The sequence below is a fragment of the Cetorhinus maximus genome, chromosome 13 (assembly GCF_964194155.1).
Source record: "Cetorhinus maximus chromosome 13, sCetMax3.hap1.1, whole genome shotgun sequence".
NCBI lineage: Eukaryota > Metazoa > Chordata > Chondrichthyes > Lamniformes > Cetorhinidae > Cetorhinus > Cetorhinus maximus.
Window position 1 is genome coordinate 42,578,092 of NC_135891.1, and position 17,776 is coordinate 42,595,867.

Below are 17,776 nucleotides of genomic sequence, written 5' to 3' on the forward strand. Positions count from 1 at the left end.
TTTAGAGCTAAGATTATCTCTCTCTATTGTACTAATGTCATCCTTTATTAACAGAGCTATTAGTCCACCTTTTTCTAGCATTCTGTTGTTCCTAAATGTCATGCACCCTTAAATATTCAGGTCCCAGACTTTGTTATCCTGCAGCTATGTCTTGGTAATGGCTATCAGGTCATACATATTTACTTGTCATTGCACTGTCAGTTCATCTGTTTTGTTATGTGCATTCAGATACAGAGCCTTTAGTTCTGTATTTTTACTTTTTTTTAAACTTCTGGTCTTATCTGCACTCTTAGGTTTGTATACTTCGTCCCTTCCTGCCACACTCTGATCATCATTTCCCTTATTCCTATCTTGCTCTCTTGCCTTGCCTTCTCTATTTAATTTATTATATCTTCCCAAACTTGATCCTTCGCCCCCACTATTTAAGTTAAAGCCCTCTCTACCACCTTGGTTATACGACTCACCAGAACACTGTTCTGGACGGTTCATAAGACCGTAAGACATAGGAGCAGAAATTAGGCCAATCGGCCCATCGAGTCTGCTCCGCCATTCAATCACATCTGATAAGTTTCTCAAGCCCATTCTCCCGCCTTCCCCCCGTAACCCTTACCATTCAAGAACCTATCTATCTCGGTCTTAAATACACTCAATGACCTGGCCTCCACAGCCTTCTGTGACAATGAATTCCATAGATTCACCACTCTCTGGCTAAAGAAGTTTCTCCTCATCTCTGTTCTAAAAGGTCTTCCCATTATTCTGAGGCTGTGCCATTGGGTCCTAGTCTCTCCCACTAATGGAAACATCTTCCCCATGTCCACTCTATCCAGGCCTTTCAGTATTCTGTAAGTTTCAATCAGATCCCTCCTCATCCTTCTAAATTCCATCGAGTATAGACCCAAAGTCCTCAAACGTTCCTCATATGTTAAGCCTTTCATTCCTGGGATCATTCTCGTGAACCTCCCCTTGACCCTCTCCAGGGCCAGCACATCCTTCCTGAGATACGGGGCCCAAAATTGCTCACAATATTCTAAATGTGGTCTGACCAGAGCCTTATAAAGCCTCAGCAGCACATCCCTGCTTTTATATTCTAGTCCTCTCAAAATAAATGCCAACATTGCATTTGCCTTCCTAACTACCGACTCAACCTGCAAGTTAACCTTAAGAGAATCCTGGACTAGGACTCCCAAGTCCCTTTGCACTCCAGATTTCTGAATTCTCTCCCCATTTAGAAAATAGTCCATGCCTCTATTCTTCCTATCAAAGTGCATGACCTCACACTTCCCCATGTTGTATTCCATCTGCCACTTCTTTGCCCATTCTCCTAACCTGTCCAAATCCTTCTGCAGCCTCCCCGCCTCCTCAATACTACCTGTCCCTCCACCTATCTTTGTATCATCTGCAAACTTAGCCAGGATGCCCTCAGTTCCTTCATCTAGATCATTAATGTATAAAGTGAAAAGTTGTGATCCCAACACTGACCCCTGTGGAACTCCACTAGTCACTGGCCGCCATCCTGAGAAGGACCCCCTTATCCCCACTCTCTGCCTCCTGCCAGACAACCAATCTTCTATCCATGCTAATACCTTGCCTCTAACACCATGGGCTCTTATCTTACTGAGCAGCCTCCTGTGCGGCACCTTGTCAAAGGCCTTCTGGAAGTCCAAGTAGATAACATCCATTGGCTCTCCTTTGTCTAACCTACTTGTTACCTCCTCAAAGAATTCTAACAGATTTGTCAGGCATGACCTCCCCTTGATGAAACCATGCTGACTTTGCTCGATTTTACCATGCATTTCCAAGTATTCTGAAATCTCATCCTTAATAATGGACTCTAAAATCTTACCAACGACCCGCATCAGGCTAACTGGCCTGTAATTTCCCGTCTTTTGCCTCACTCCCTTCTTAAACAGGGGGGTTAAATAGTGATTTTCCAGTCCTCTGGGACCCTCCCTGACTCCAGTGATTCCTGAAAGATCACCACCAACGCCTTCACTATCTCTTCAGCTATCTACTTCAGAACTCTGGGGTGTAATCCATCTGGTTCAGGTGAAGACCATCCCAACAGTACAGCTCTCTCTTTCCCCAGTACTCGTGCTAGTGCCCCATGAATCGAAACCCATTTGTTCTGCACCACTTTTTGAGCCACGCACTTAACACTCTAATCTGACTTACCCTACACCATTTTGCTTGTGGTTCATTTAGTAATCCAGAGATTATCACCTTTTGAGGTTCAGCTTTTTAATTTAGGCCCTAGCTGCCCATACTCTCTCAGCAGAACCCCTTTCCTAGTTCTACCAATGTCGTTGGTACATACGTGGACCACAACCCCTGGATCCTCCCCCTTCCACTGCAAGTTCCTGTGCAGACCAGAGCTGATGTCCCAAACCTTTTACCAGGCAGGTGACACAGCCGTCTGGACATTCTGCAGTCGCAACGCATCGCCCGCACTAAGATAAAAGCAAAATACTGTGGATGTTGGAAATCTGAAATAAAAACAGAAATTGCTGGAAAACCTCAGCAGGTCTGACAGCTCTGAAGAAGGGCCATACGGACTTGAAACGTTAACTCTTTCTCTCTCCACAGATGCTGTCAGACCTGCTGAGTTTTTCCAGCATTTCTGCTTTCACATCACCTGCACTGCCATCTTTATTATGTATTAACTTTCTTTATTCGTTTATAATTAATAAACACTGCTACTGCTCGTAAATCTTACTACAAGCACAACTTGCATTTGTGCAATTCCTTTAGCATAGAAAAACATCCCAAAGTGGGTAGGGTGGGGGCAGCATAAATAGCCAGTAGCTTCTTGCAACACTTATACTTTCCCTTCCCCTAGCCCGCTTTGTTTTTGTGCATGAAACATATAATTATGCTGGAAGAATGTTTTTGAAGTTAGTGGATCAGGAGCATAGTGAGTGATCGGTAGATTCTGTTCACCGAAGCTTCCAGTGCTGCCCTGTCTGGTTATGACAGGAGTCATTTTTTTGAGAGCTCTCTTGAGATTTTCTCAAGGGCCGTTTTGTTTTTCGCGGGCTACTTCTTGGTTTTCAAGGGCTCCTTTTTCATTCTCCCTATGTAGAACTGTAGGGCCATTGATCTTCATCCATTACATTTTTGATCTCCTTTCTGCACAGGAAGAAGAAATGTTTCGACCGAACATGTTCTTTCTATTGTTGCTTCCACCCATTATATTTGAGTCCGGATATTCATTACACAAGGTAAGTGTGAGAAGTTGTAAGGACATGATTGTTTGTGTGTGGCATTTTATTTTGTAAATAATATTTTTAAACCAATTTGGAAAAACTTTAATTTATGTATCTTTCTTACCTTATTTTAAATCAGTTATAACATTATGTAATTTTGGAGTGAATGTACAGTGAATGCTCAACCTTAGATCAGTGTTGTGTTCTCTTCCCTGCTTTTACCCCAGGCTCCCATATAATTAAAGCTGCATCTCAAGTAGCACATCTGCTTAACTATTTCAAATATAGTGCTTCCAGGACTACAAAAAAGCCTTCAATTTATGATTGCAATTAAACTTAATTGGCAGATAAAAACATAGCTCAAGTTTATTCTGAGTTAAGTACTTTTGAATGTTATCCATTTCATACTTCACAATCAGAGATTGCTTGCAAAGATAACATAGCTGAGCCTAACAACTGAATTGTGGAGAGTTGGTCACTGAACTTCATATAGTCTTGTACTCCCATCTGAAGCACTTTGGTTCATGGAATGTTACTGCATAGATCAGACTTGTGCTGCCCAAAGTTATTTCTTCATAAATTGTAAACAAAGATGCTTGTGAATTTGTTGCATAAAAAGTACAATATACAGTGCAAATCTGGGACAATTCCGCCCTAAGTGCAGTAGCGGGTGGATAAAACAATGTTTTACCCGCTGGCCACAAAGGCTGGTTTTCACACCGTATTGTCCCAAACCTGCCACTTATGCATTCCTGGAAACACGCCATTTCCATAGTGGGCCATGCCATCACCTTGCCGCTTCATCACGCCAGGTGGTATATTTAAAGTCTAGCCATGCGCACATGGCTGTGTTTCCAGCCCACGACTGCTGCAGGGAAGATGTCCATGAAAGGCAAAAGGATGGCAGCCCCCAGGTTTAATGACGCATCACTGGGATGCCATTTGGACTCGGTGGAGACCCACTGTGACGTCCTCTACCCCTGTTCTGGCCACACGACAGGCAGTGGCATCACAAATCCAGCATGGCAGGCAGTGGCAGTGGTGGTCAGTGCCAATGCTACACAGAAGAGGTTGGCCATCCAATGCAGATACAGCAGTAACCATCTCATTACTCTCTTGCATGGGGGTGGGGTGTTGGACCGCTCACTGCGATGCCCTGGAGCTCAGAAGTTATGGCCATTCTTGCAGTAGAGAAGTTCTCTGTCAGAGCCATTGAAACTCATTTCTTCAGTAGAAAATGTATTTTTCATGATGTGAGCAGTCTAATAAGCCAGCACGCCAGCAACGTTGTTCAGTTTTTTGGTGACTTCCTTGTAAGAACATTAGACAAACAAGCAGGAGTAGTCCACCCAGCTCCTCAAGCCTGCTTTACCATTCTCTTTGCTGCCTGATCCCCACATCCCTTGATTGCTTTAGTGTGCAGATATCTGTGGGATATTTTAGAGCTCTTCTTTCTAATGGAATTAGGTTGAGAAATGAACTGCAGGCACAGTTCATTGTTCACTGTTCTTTTTGAAATTGAGATTGTTAATCAAGAAAGGGCAAATCTAAGTAACAGGTGAAGGTTTCTAGTATTTCTCTAAGATTAAAGTATAATATTGTAGTGTATCACTTGCCAGTAACAACATAATTCAGGAGATATCAACCTGGCAATCCTGGACTTTGGGACTGCACTGGCATGACTAGCAGCCAGTGTTACTGGGGCTCAAATTAAGGATAATAATTTGGATGAAATATTGTCTACCTGTTTTAAAGTAGATATATTCTACCTTTCCCATCACTTCATGTGGAAAATATCTTTAGTGAGAGGACAGCAGGAAGCTGGCAGTCTTACCTGGACCAATTTCCCACAGTAGTCTGCTGGAGTTGCACTGAAGAACTAGCCTAATTTCAGTGAAAAATTCTTGGCGTGTTTCAGTTGTAATGAGTTTATGGAAGGTGGAGGATGGGCTGCTGGTGAGGAAGACATGAGAGAAATCAAGTATGGAGATGACAAAAGGGTGAGTTAGGGTTTCAATGGCAGAGGAGGTAAGGCTGGAGCTTTGGTCTTCCCAATGTTCAGATGGAAAATTCTAGAAATAAAGTGAGTTGTCATCAGCCTACATCTAGAATTTTACTCTGTTTCTGAAGATGATGTGATTGAGGGATAGATTAGAAGGAGGGAGCCTCATTAGCTTCTTCAGCAACACTCATGATGAGCTAAGAAGTGAATTAATTTGCTCAAGATTCACTGGCTGCATTGGAACAGGCATGACTAACAGCATATGAAGACAATCCACAGAGATTGTCTCTCTTCTGCAGTCCATGTGGATGATACGGACACTTGAATCAAATATTTTGGAGAGGTTGAGGAAGACAAAAGGGGTGTACTACGTCATGTTCAAAGTAACAGCGGGTTACTTGTGACTCTGGCCAGAGTGATTTTAGTACTCTTAGCAAAGTAGAAGCCAAACTAAGGCATTGGGCAAGAAGAGTTGAAACAGTTGGGTACAGAATTGGGAAGCATTCAGTCTCTTTGAAGAGGAAAAGGAGTTTAGAAATGTGGCAGTAATTTTATACGTTGAGAGTTCAAGATAGACCTTCTCAAGAGGAAGTGATGGTGAAAGTAAAAGGATTGAGTAAGTGGCTCATAAATATGTGAGGGCCGGGAAGGATATTTGAATGATCAGGAGTTGAGTGAAAAGGGAATCGAGGAAACAGGAGGTGACCACAGGCATTCATTTACTTTTTGACAGTGAAAAAATAGACTGAATTTTCAGTTGTAAAGGAAACTACATGGTGTGAAAGCATTAGAATAGCAATGCATACTAGTTTCACAGATCATTTTTAAATTTGATATGAAGTAGATTTTTCATTGTTTTCCCTCCCCCCTCCCCCACCCAAATTTGGGAAATGTAGTGTTAAAGTGTTGAAAATTTATTATAAAGTACGATCTCTGGATTATTTCCTGAACAACTTGCAAATTGGCATAGGGCACATAAAATTAGACAGATGACTGTATGGCTCAAAGACTGGTGTTGGAGAAGTGGGTTCCGGTTCGTGGGGCACTGGCATCAGTACTGGGGAAAGCGGAGACTACCATTGAGGCAGTCTACACCTGAAGCGTGCTGGGACCAGTGTTCTAGTGAGCTACGTAAATGTGGAAATAGAGAGGGTTTTAAACTAAAGAGTGGGGGAAAAGGATCAGATTTGGGAAGATGTGTTAATTAGAGTAGAGGCAACGCAAGAGAGAAAGGTATTAATGTGGGAAATGATAAAAGGACCATGACAGGAAGGGACAGAGTACAAATCTAAGAGTAAATCAGCAGATAATGCTAGAGGTTGCAAAAATAGTAAAAGGACAAAACTAAAGGCTCTGTATCTGAATGCATGTAGCATTTGCAACAAACAGATGAATTGACATGCAAATAGAAATAAATATGATGTGATAGCCATTGCAGAGACAAGGCTGCAGGATGACATAGATTGGGACCTGAATATTGAAAGGTACATGACATTTAGGAAGGACAGGAAGCTAGGAAAAGGTGGAGGGGTGGTTCTCTTGATTAAGGATGGTATTGGCACAATAGAGAGGCATAACCTAAGCTCAGGAAGCCAAGATGTAGAAGTGGTTTGGGTAGAGATGAAAAATGATAAAGGCAAGAAGTCACTTGCGGGAATGGTATTCAGGCCCCCTAACTAACCAGCTGGTAGGACAGGGTATAAAGGAGGAAATGATGCGAGCTTATCAGAAAGGTATGGCAATAATCATGGGGGATTTTGATCTACATAGATTGGAAAAATCAGATGGGCAAAGGTAGCCTAGATGAGGAATTCGTAGAATGTTTTTGGGGTAGTTTCTTAGAACAGCATGTTCTGGTGCCAGCCAGAGAGCGGGCTATATTAGACCTGGTATTGTGCAATAGGATTAATTAATGATCTCATAGTGAAGGCGCTCCTAAGTAGCAGCGATCATAATATGATTGAGTTTTATATTCAGTTGGAGGGAGAGAAGAGTGGGTCTAAGACTAGTATTTTAATGTTAAATAAGGGCAATTATGAGAGCATGAAAGCAGAGCTAGCTAAAGTGAACTGGCATATTAAGTTAAGAGAGAGGTCCATAGAGATGCAGTGGCAGGCATTTAAGGGGATATTTCAGAATACACAGAATAGATACATTCCAACGAGAAAGAAAAGTTCCAAGGGGAGTACCCACTATTGGTGGCTAACTTAAAAAAAGTTAAAGATAGTATCAAACTTAAAGAAAAAGCAGATAATTGTGAAAATATTAGTGGCAGGTCAGAAGATTAGATGGAAAATGGAAAAAAAAAGCAAAGAATAACTAAAAGATTGATAAGGAAGGAAAAATTAGAGTATGAGTGAAAGCTAGCTAGCAATATAAAGACAATAGTAAGAGTTTCTATAGATATTTTTAAAAAATAGAGTTAACAAAGTGAGTGTTGGTCCTATAGAAAGTGAGTCTGGGGAATTAATAATGGAAAATAAGGAGATGGCAAATGAATTGAACCGGTATTTTGCATTGGCCTTCACTATAGAGGATACAAGTAACATCCCAGAAATAGTTGTAAATCAGGAAATGGAAGGGAGGGAGGAACTCCAGAAAATAACAATCATTAGGAATGTGGTACTGAGCAAATTGTTGGAGCTGTAATGGAGTTACAACGTGGGAAAATGTGAAATTGTCCATTTTGGCAAGAAAAGTAAAAAAGCATATTATCTAAATGGTTAGACATTGCAGAGGTCTGAGATGCAGAGGGATTTGGGTGTCTTAGTGCATGAATCATAAAAAGCTAATATGTAGGTACAGCAAGTAATTAGGAAAGCTAATAGAATGCTATTGTTTATTGCGTGGAGAATTGAATACAAAGGTAGGGAGGTTATGCTTCAGTTAAAAAGGGTATTGCTGAGACCACACCTGGAATACTGTGTACAGTATTGGTGTCCTTATTTAAGGCAGGATGGAAATGCATTAGAAACAGTTCAGAGATTTCCTAGACTAATACCTGGAATGGGTGGGTTGTCTTGTAAGGAAAGGTTAGGCAGGCTAGGCTTGTATCCACTGGAATTTAGAAGAGTGCCATGAAACTAACATTTTTTAATAATAATTTTCTAGTTTATTGTGAAGTAGGTTTATGGGGTTAAGTATAGTTGGGTCAGGTTAATTAGGAGTTTTAGAAGTTATTATATTAGTAATTGTAGTTTTATGTATGTGCTTCTCTAAAGGTCTTGGTGAACTTATCACTTCTGAATTCAGTGCACACAACTCGTAATAAATACAAATTGCAAAACCGTTGTGATAGGCCATCAAGTTTCCCTTGTGAATTTGGTCCGCCTGGCACATATCATCTGCCAAGTCATAATCAAGTCTCCTCTTACTTTTGTTGAAACATATAAGATTCTGAGGGGTCTTGACAAGGTGGACGTGGAGAGGATGTTTCCCTTTATGGGAGAATCTAGAACTAAGCGATCACCCATTGTTCCATAAGGGAACTAAGAACTAGAAATAAGGGATCGCCAATTTAAGACAGAGATGAGGAGAATTTTTATTCTGTAAGTGTAATGTGTCTTTGGAACACTTCCTCAAAAGGTGTTGGAAGAAGAGTCCTTGAATATTTTTAAGGCAGAGGTAGATAGATTCTCAATAAACAAGAAGGCGAAAGGTTATAGGGGGTAGGTGGGAACGTGGAGTTGAAGTTACAACCAGATCAGCCATGATGTTATTAAATGGCAGGACAGGCTCAAGGGCCTGGGTGGCTTACTTCTCCTAATTCGTCTGTTCATATGTTCCTATGTATGTTCAAATTGTGTCCAACTATTATGGCTTGAGGTTAGAAATATAAAAATGAAAAGCCCTTCATTTATTTAACTGCAGTTCGATGTGAGGGATGGGAGAAGTGGGAGAGTGGGAATTGGACAGGATCTGATTCTGCTGTGATTCCCACATTGGAATACCTTGTCAACATTTGCTGTCTCGTCTCACCAGACAAATAGAAATTTAACAAGGTATGGAGTGCTGCGCTGCTTTCTAGATGTTACAGGAAAGTCTCTGCAGGAAGACGGAAAAGAATTGACACAGACATTATTAGTTATACTTTTGTGCGTTCTTTAGCTCATAAATATGGCTAATTGTGTTTTGGTGCTGTTTCCCTCTAACCCGCACACCATCCTGACTTGGAACTATATTGCTGCCCCTTCACTGTTGCTGGGCCAAATTCTTGGATCTCCCTTCCTAACAGCACTGTGGGTGCTCCTACAACACATGGGCTACAGTGGTTCAAGAAGGTGGCTCACCACCGCCTTCTCAAGGGCAATTTTGGATGGGTAATAAATGCTGGCCTAGCTAACTTTCACATCCTGTGAAAGAATTTTTTTAAAAGTTAATTGATTGGTTACTGTTTTCATTTTCAGGGTAACTTCTTCCAAAATATTGGATCCATTACCCTCTTTGCTGTATTTGGCACAGCAATATCAGCTTTCATTGTGGGAGGTGGAGTGTACTTTCTCGGTAAGGTGAGTGTTGACTGCAATAAAAACCTATAACTTTGCTTAAATCTTAATTTTCTGCTTGAATTTGTGCTTGCAGAAGAAACTCAGAGCATCAGTGTGAATGCACAAGACATGTACGTGACTCACGACATGCATGCTTGGAAATTATAAATTTAGAGGAAACTTGAACATAGAACTGCATATAGCTAGTCTGGCCTGAACTGTGGTTAAAAGAATACAGCATTAATTGTTTGTCACCCCTAATTTACTAAAGACATTATTTAGAGTTTATAGATTGATATCATACTGTTTCAACAAAACGTATAATGGGATACTTCTGATGGTATGTGCAAACTGCCTGCGCTCAGCACATGAAGAGTGCAAGCTTTGTGCCAACCATGTGCCAGAATCATGGTTACCTGTTTTTATGGCTAGGCTGTGTTGGTGTCACATGAGGTGCATGCACTACTGACACACACAGGTTTCATTAAGGCTTTGAGAAATGCAGCAAGCTTCTTTCAATTTGCCTCATTGACATCAACCACTGCATATATTAGCTGACTGATGCCTTTTTTTTAACCAGGGCTAATGACTTGCTCATTTTTCCCATGAAAAGCAGCAGGCGACAGCATTGCAATTTTTCAGCATGTGTTTCCAACAGCGCAGGGCCTCAACAGTGGAATCATGTGACATGAGGCATCTTCAACAATATGGTATTTTTATAAGAATAGGAATTGGTTCCATCCTTTAGTTACATGAACCTGTACCCTATCAGCATTACATCAAACAAATGGATGCTAAATATCCTAGAAGTTACTATAATATATTTATTCCACAACAGTCAACAGTATCACCATTATTTAATGGAATATCTAGACAAGATACCATTGGGATAGCCTTTCAACCTGTTGTTTATAAATATATCATAAACCTGCTAAAATAAAAATATTGCTTGGTCAGGTCTGAGAGTGTCCTATTGTACATCTCCACAATACTTTCCAAAGTAATAATGATATGCAGCCCAATTATACTTTCGGGAGAGGACACATCATGATGCAGTTGGAAGAGGAGGGGTTAGGCAAACCCTGAAGAGGACAATGGGAATGAGCCTGAGGCTGAAGAGTACATTGCAGTTGTAACAAGGCAGATAAATCCAACAATGCCCATCTTCAATTGTAAATCAGTCACCTCAGTTCAAGAATGGTTGAATAAATGTTCCCAATAAACTGGCAATTATCCTCTAATTTGACCTTGGCTATCAAGCCATCTTCAGGACATCATTATGTGCTTCACAAGCAATGACACACTTCTGAAGTGCAGCAATTGTTATGCAGGCAAATAGGGCATCCAATTTGCACACAGCAGGGTCCCACAAACAGCAATGAGATAAACAACGACTTAACCTGACTTGGTAGCGGTGTTTGAGGACAGAATGCTGGTCAGGAAATTGGAGAACTCATCTGGCCTTTTTCCACTAGACCTGTGGAATATTTCATTCATCAACCTGAACCTGTCTGATTTGACTTAGCACCAGTGGAGTCTTGTATTACTTTAAGCGTTAATCTGTTAGCAAGGCTTTTGATAAGGTCCCTCATGGCAGACTGGTCAAGAAAGTAAGAGCCCATGGGATCCAAGGCAAAGTGGCATATTGGATGCAAAATTGGCTGAGAGGCAGGAAACAGAGGATGATGTTAGAGGAATGTTTCTGTGACTGGAAGTTTATTTCCAGTTAGGTTCTGCAGGGCTCGGTGCCGGGGCTGTTGCTGTTTGTGGTGTACATAAATGATTTATACTTAAACGTAGGGGGTATGATCAAGAAGTTCGTGGATGACATTAAAATTGGTAGGGTGGTAAATAGTGAGGAGGATGGATGTAAACTGTAGGAGGATATCAGTGGACTGGTCAGGTGGGCAGAGAAGTGACAAATGGAATTCAACCTGGAAAAGTATGAGGTAATGCACTTGGGGAGGGCTAACAAAGCAAGGGATTACACTATGAAAGGTAGGACCCTGGAAAGTACTGAAGATCAGAGGGACCTTGGTGTGCATATCCACTGATCCCTGAAGGTAGCAGGGCAGGTAGATAAGGTGATTAAGAAGGCATATTTGATATTTGCCTTTATTAGCCCAGGCATAGGATACAAGAGCAGGGAGGTTATGCTGGAACTGTATAAAATGCTAGTTAGGCCACAACTGGAGTACTGTGTGCAGTTCTGGCCACCACATTATATGAAGGATGTGATTGCACTGGAGAGGGTGCAGAGGAGATTTATCAGGATCCTGCCTGGGCTGGAGGGTCTGAGCTATGAGGAAAGATTGGATAGGCTGGTGTTGTTTTCCTTGTACCAACAAAGGTTGAGAGAGGACCTGATAGAGATGTATAAGATTGAGGGGCATAGATAGGGTGGATAGAAAGGCACTTTAATTAGTAGAGGGATCAATAACCAGGGGGTGTAGATTTAAGGTAAGAGGTAGAAGGCCAAGAGAGGAGTTGAGGAGAAATATTTTCACCCAGAGAGTGGTGGGAGTCTGGAACTCACTGTTTGAAAGGGTGGTTGAGTCAGAAACTCTTGTAACATTTAAGAAGTATTTAGATATTCACTTGCGTTGCCATAGCCTCCAGGGCTATGGGCCAAGCACTGGAAAATGGGATTAGTGTAGTCAGATCTTTGTTGACCAGCATGGGCATGATGGGCCAAATGGCCTCCATCTGTGCTGTAAACATCTGAGTCTAGATTATATATTAAAGTTGTGGTGTAAAAATTGAGTCAGCAGTAAATGCCACCATTAAGCCAAGCTGACTCTTGTCTCAATCATTCTGGATAGTAGACATTTAAATCGCAATTTTAATCCTTGTCTCACAGCTCTGCTTTATTGTGAATTTAACCTCTTGAAAGCTAAATTTAGCTTACAAGTCACATTTTAATATAAATAATATCAATTTCCTGCTGTGACAAAATAGTCAAAAAACTTGATTTTGGAAAGAGAAGTATACTTCATTTATTTCATTTCCCTCTCATTTTAGGCTGAAGTTATCTATAAACTCACAATGACAGACAGGTAATTATTTTGCAAATTATCATTCTGTAAATGGATCTTTCTGCAGTTTGTCGAATAATGTTTGAAATCATGAACTTAGGGCCTGAAAATTATTTTAAATGCTAATATTACCTATTTGAGTGCTTACAGAAACAAGTATGTTCTATCACTAGGATATAACATTTTGCTTCCAAAAGATGAGATTAGAAAATAAGAGTTATTCATTAATCTGAAGATGGCTTTGGAGAAATTAAAATCACATGCCGAGAATTTGCACAGTTTCTATTAATCATTACTTGTGGGTTCTGTTACAATCCTGGTGGAGACCAATAACTCCTTTTTTGAAAAAAAAAGACAAAAGTTTCACAGTAACCAAAGCAAAAGAATCGCATAACAAGGTTTCACATTGTAGGACTTTTTCCTGAAATAAACAAATTAAAATCAACATCAATTAAACATTAGTGTATTAATTACGTACTAAGTAAACTACAAAAAAGATATTTTCCAATAACTTCTTAACACAACCATTTATTACTTTGTAGCACATTCTAAGCAGATGCAGAGCCTAGTATTTAAAGTCCCAAATGTCTCCCTGCAATTCAACAGGCTCTCTTCTCCCTGCCTTGCCAGGGCAAATCTTCCATTTTCCTATTAAACAAAGTTCCCTTTACTCAATTTTCTGAGCATATTTAAATGGGCTTCCACCAGCAAGGCACCCACTAGTGATTCCTTTGGTCTTCAACTCTCCACAACAAGCTTCTTTCCTTCGAACAGGGGTTCCATCCTCAGCAGCATTTCACTTAATGATTAATCGAAAAGCAATCATTTTCTTCTGTCTGGCGCAGCAGCACCTGCTTTTGGCCTGACTGCCTCTGCGAATCTGTAAGCAGCAAAAACAGCTGCCTTTTTTGTTTCCAGGTGTTACATGTGGCATCTTGCTCAATGGGTCTTGACCTGGGCCCCTGCCCCCATGATAATCAGATCACATGGGTTTGTCATCGGGTAGAGTTCAGTACAACTTCACACTATTCCCCCGTTCTAGGCTATTCCATATTACCTTAAAAGAAATAATTTAAAGCATAATGACCTTATAAAAGTCCAGTGTCATAACTCTTCATAGATCATATAGAAAGTTTGAAGCTTTTCATGGATGATCCTGAGAGTGTACCACATTAAAGACTCTGATCATATAAAGATTTTTTTTCCTTTCCTTTCCTGAAGGCACTGACTGATACAGAGCTATGATACCACAAGTGCTGGTTATCCTCTAGTACCTTGCCTGAGTCCATTGTTCATTGTTTGAATGTATATTTACTCTGACTGTTACCTCCTTTCAAAGCTGATATTTCTTCTGAGAGGATGATGCCCTGGAGTGACCAAGTGAGCAACGTTTCTTCAAAGAATACCTCAAAACTTGCATCCAACCACAGAGCCCATTTCTTCCTGGCAGCCATTTTCCACTCCCTGCCCAGCAGCAATTAACCCCAAGTTGGAGCAGCATGCTATTCCCCTCAACAGAGAGCTGTTGCAGGCAGCCTCACTTTGGTTTGGATACTTGGCTTGGATATATAACTCGTTAGTCTCAAGAAACCTTGAAAGATTGGCCAGCAGGATTTCATGCCATGACTCAAATATTTCCTATAATGTACAATCAGGTTATCTTGCAGTTTGAAATGAAATGGTATTTTTCCGTTAGATTTATTTGTGCTGAAAAATATAAACCGTCATTCAAGAAAAGTCATTCATTCGCAGTTTAGAATAAATATTTCTTGTGTAAAAAAATCTTGAACAAATAATAGATGATTTAAGTTTTCTTATGGTTTCTGATCTGTGCTGTTGCACTGTTTATATTTTGCAGTTTTGCATTTGGTTCCCTAATATCTGCTGTTGACCCGGTAGCTACAATTGCCATTTTTAATGCTTTGAATGTGGATCCTGTTCTGAACATGTTGGTATTTGGGGAGAGCATCCTCAATGATGCAGTTTCTATAGTCCTTACAAAGTAAGCTTTCATTTCCTCTTTCTCCATTTTGTTTACCCCCCACCCCCCCTTATAGTGCATTGAACATGTCATTTTATTTAGCAATTGAATTTTTAAATTTGCAACGTAGTTACAGCAGATACTTATCCTGGAACATTAATTGTCAGATAATTTCACGATCTGTTTGGTGCAGTCTTCCCTTATTTCCGTAATACTTGTATTGTTTCTGTTAATCCTGGTTTCCAGTTTTCCCTGACCAGGTATGTCATGTTTATTTAATATCGATTCCGACAAATATTGGTTAGCATGCAAAGCTATAATTTCACATTTTAACAATGTATGTTCAAATGCTGTATTCTAGCACGGCAGAAGGCTTAGCCAGAGAAAATGCACCTGATGTGAGTGGATGGCAAACCTTCCTACAGGCATTGGGCTACTTTCTGAAGATGTTTTTTGGATCTGCAGCACTTGGAACACTCACTGGTCTCATCTCTGCATTGATATCTTTTTTTTTTGCTTGTGAATATTACCATTCCAGTTGATATATTCTTGGTATTCAACATTTTTAAAAAAATATCAATGGAAATGACTTGATAGAAGAAATGAGCATGTATAACGAAAATTCTTACCAAACAACCTTAAGCAACACCTTATTATTTCCACAGAGTCCCAGAGAATTGTACTGCTTTCATGACCTGACATTAAAACATTTGTTTTAGTCAAGAGTTGAGCTCTGCCCATTTGGCTCAATAAGTATATGCTAGGTTAAAGCTCAAATTTTATTATCATTTATCTACCTATTTATATGGCACCAAGATCAGTATGTTCTATATTGAGTATGTTTTACTTACCAGTCCAGAGGCAGTAGTGAACAGCAGGACAGACTGTTGTGGTAAGAGATACTGAGGTGTTGAAATTATACCATGAGATGCTAGTACATGATTGCTTAAGATATTTGAGTCAGCTGTTTTAATGGACATTTTAACCCATTTAAAATAAGTAAGTTAACATTTGCACTAAAATATGCAAGAGGAGTTTTAAACTATTTAAGCATTCAAACTATCATCACAGAAATTCAGAGTCTTGGTATTTGTATAACATGAGAGATAGATACATCCATTGTAAAAATCTTGCATAATTAGGCTGTCTGTATATACAATATTACTTCAGTATAAGGTAATATCAAAGGAAAGAGTAACAAAGTAAATGTTTTTTATTTATTCTTTCATGGGATGTGGGCATCGCTGGCTAGGCCAGCATTTATTGCCCATTTCTAATTGCCCTTGAGGTGAGCCACTTTCTTGAACCGATGCAGTCCATGTTGTGCAAGTGCGCCCACAAGGGAGTGCCAGGAGTGTTTTTACCCAACGACAGTGAAGGAACAACGATACAGTTCCAAGTCAGGATGGTGTGTGACATGGAGTTGAACTTGCAGGTGATGGTGTTCCCACCACAAATAGATCTTTGAAATCTCTATAAACATAGACCACCTGCAGTCCTCGCCACCGCCCCTCCCCCCTTAGATTTGGAGTGGGGATTTTGGATATTCAAAACTGGGAACTGAACACAATTCACAAGATGAAATTGCTTGTTTATGCTTGTGTACCTGAATAAGTGAACATTTGTTTTCCTTAATATTTAAGTATGTACCTGTTAAAGCACATAGACCTCAGAAAGACTCCATCACTAGAGTTTGGGATGATGATAATCTTTGCCTATCTTCCTTATGGGCTTGCAGAGGGTATAAAGTTGTCTGGTAAGTGTTTTTCTTTAAATTTATACGAAGAATGATTCCTTGATCTTTGCCTGAAAATGAGGATGTAAAAGATTTGTTGGAAGAGAAAAACATTGAGCAGGATCAAAATTTTAGCTCTTAGTAGCTTTGCATTTTATTTTGCATTAGCCATATATTTTGAACAACAAGCTGGCTCATCATGTGTATAGTCGTGCACGTTACAACAGTTTTAAAGACATATGTCATTTTATTTGTTTAAGAAGTAAATTAAACTGAATTTTGAGAGGCTAAAATGTTTTTATTAACTTGTGAAGTTCTATGTCGTTGCTTTTGATAATCATTCCCAATGCATCTGTTTCCTGTTTTTCTTCATTCTACGCACCAATTTCCATTTTCTACATACAGATTGTAAACCTGCAGGATATTTTCAATTCAACCTCCTTTTGTAGCTCTTACTGTTACTATCAAATGGCTCTCTTTTTTTCCTCCTATGCTTTACTGTAAGAAGTGACTTGGTTTGGCCATTTCAAACCAGAGTAATTTCCACCACAATTTTACAATTGCAAACTTCTGTCTGCGTTCTTAACACTGCAATGATGGGTTGGAATGGAAGTAAGTTGAGGTAAATATATTAGGCAGATCAGTAATGTTATAAAAAATCATCCATTGCTACGTGATGCAGTATAAGGCTATGGTAAAGTTAAAAGATCTACTTTGTATCTTACATGATGGAAAACGTCAAAATTAACCTCATTGCATTTATAATGTGCCTTTAATGTAACAAAACATGCCAAGGTGCTTCACAGGAGCATTTTAAAGCAAACTTTGATGCTGAATTGCATTTAATATTAGGGCAGATGACCAAAAGCTTGGTTCAAAGAGGAATGTTTTAAGTAGTGTCTTAAATGAGGAGAAAGAGAGAGGGGGTGAGGTTTAGAGAGGAAATTCAAACAGATTAGAGCTTTGGCTGCTAAAGACAAGAGCGCCAATGCTGGAGCATTTAAAATCAGGGATGTTCAAGAGGCCAGAATTATAGGAGTGAAGATACTTTAGAGGGTTGTGCAGCTGACGGAGAATAAAGCAATAGGGAGGGCAAGACCATGGAGGAACTTGAAAACAAGGATGAGAATATAAAAATCAAGGCATTATTTAATTGGGAGTCAATGTAGGTCAGAAAGAATAAGGATGATGGATAAGTGAGATAGGACATGGGCAGCAGAGTTTTGGATGGTGTCAATTTTGCAGCAGAGTAAAGAAGCTAGGGGATTTCTTTGCCTTTGAATAGTGAGTAGTTTTGGCAGACAAGAGCAGGACCCAAAGGCTAGACAGTTGG

General features: G+C 40.0%; 1 protein-coding gene across 2 annotated transcripts in view; it reads left to right on the plus strand.

The window, feature by feature from the left end:
• The window catches only part of slc9a8 (solute carrier family 9 member 8), a 73,024-nt gene that overhangs the window by 22,277 nt on the left and 32,971 nt on the right, over window positions 1-17,776 (plus strand). The window contains exons 5-10 of one of the 2 annotated variants that reach the window (XM_078555311.1): window positions 3,135-3,218; window positions 9,612-9,713; window positions 12,714-12,748; window positions 14,586-14,729; window positions 15,070-15,208; window positions 16,359-16,464. In XM_078555311.1, the coding sequence (XP_078411437.1) occupies window positions 3,135-3,218; window positions 9,612-9,713; window positions 12,714-12,748; window positions 14,586-14,729; window positions 15,070-15,208; window positions 16,359-16,464 (610 nt within the window). The remainder of the gene's footprint in view (window positions 1-3,134; window positions 3,219-9,611; window positions 9,714-12,713; window positions 12,749-14,585; window positions 14,730-15,069; window positions 15,209-16,358; window positions 16,465-17,776) is intronic. The other variant, XM_078555313.1, reaches the window with a different exon arrangement.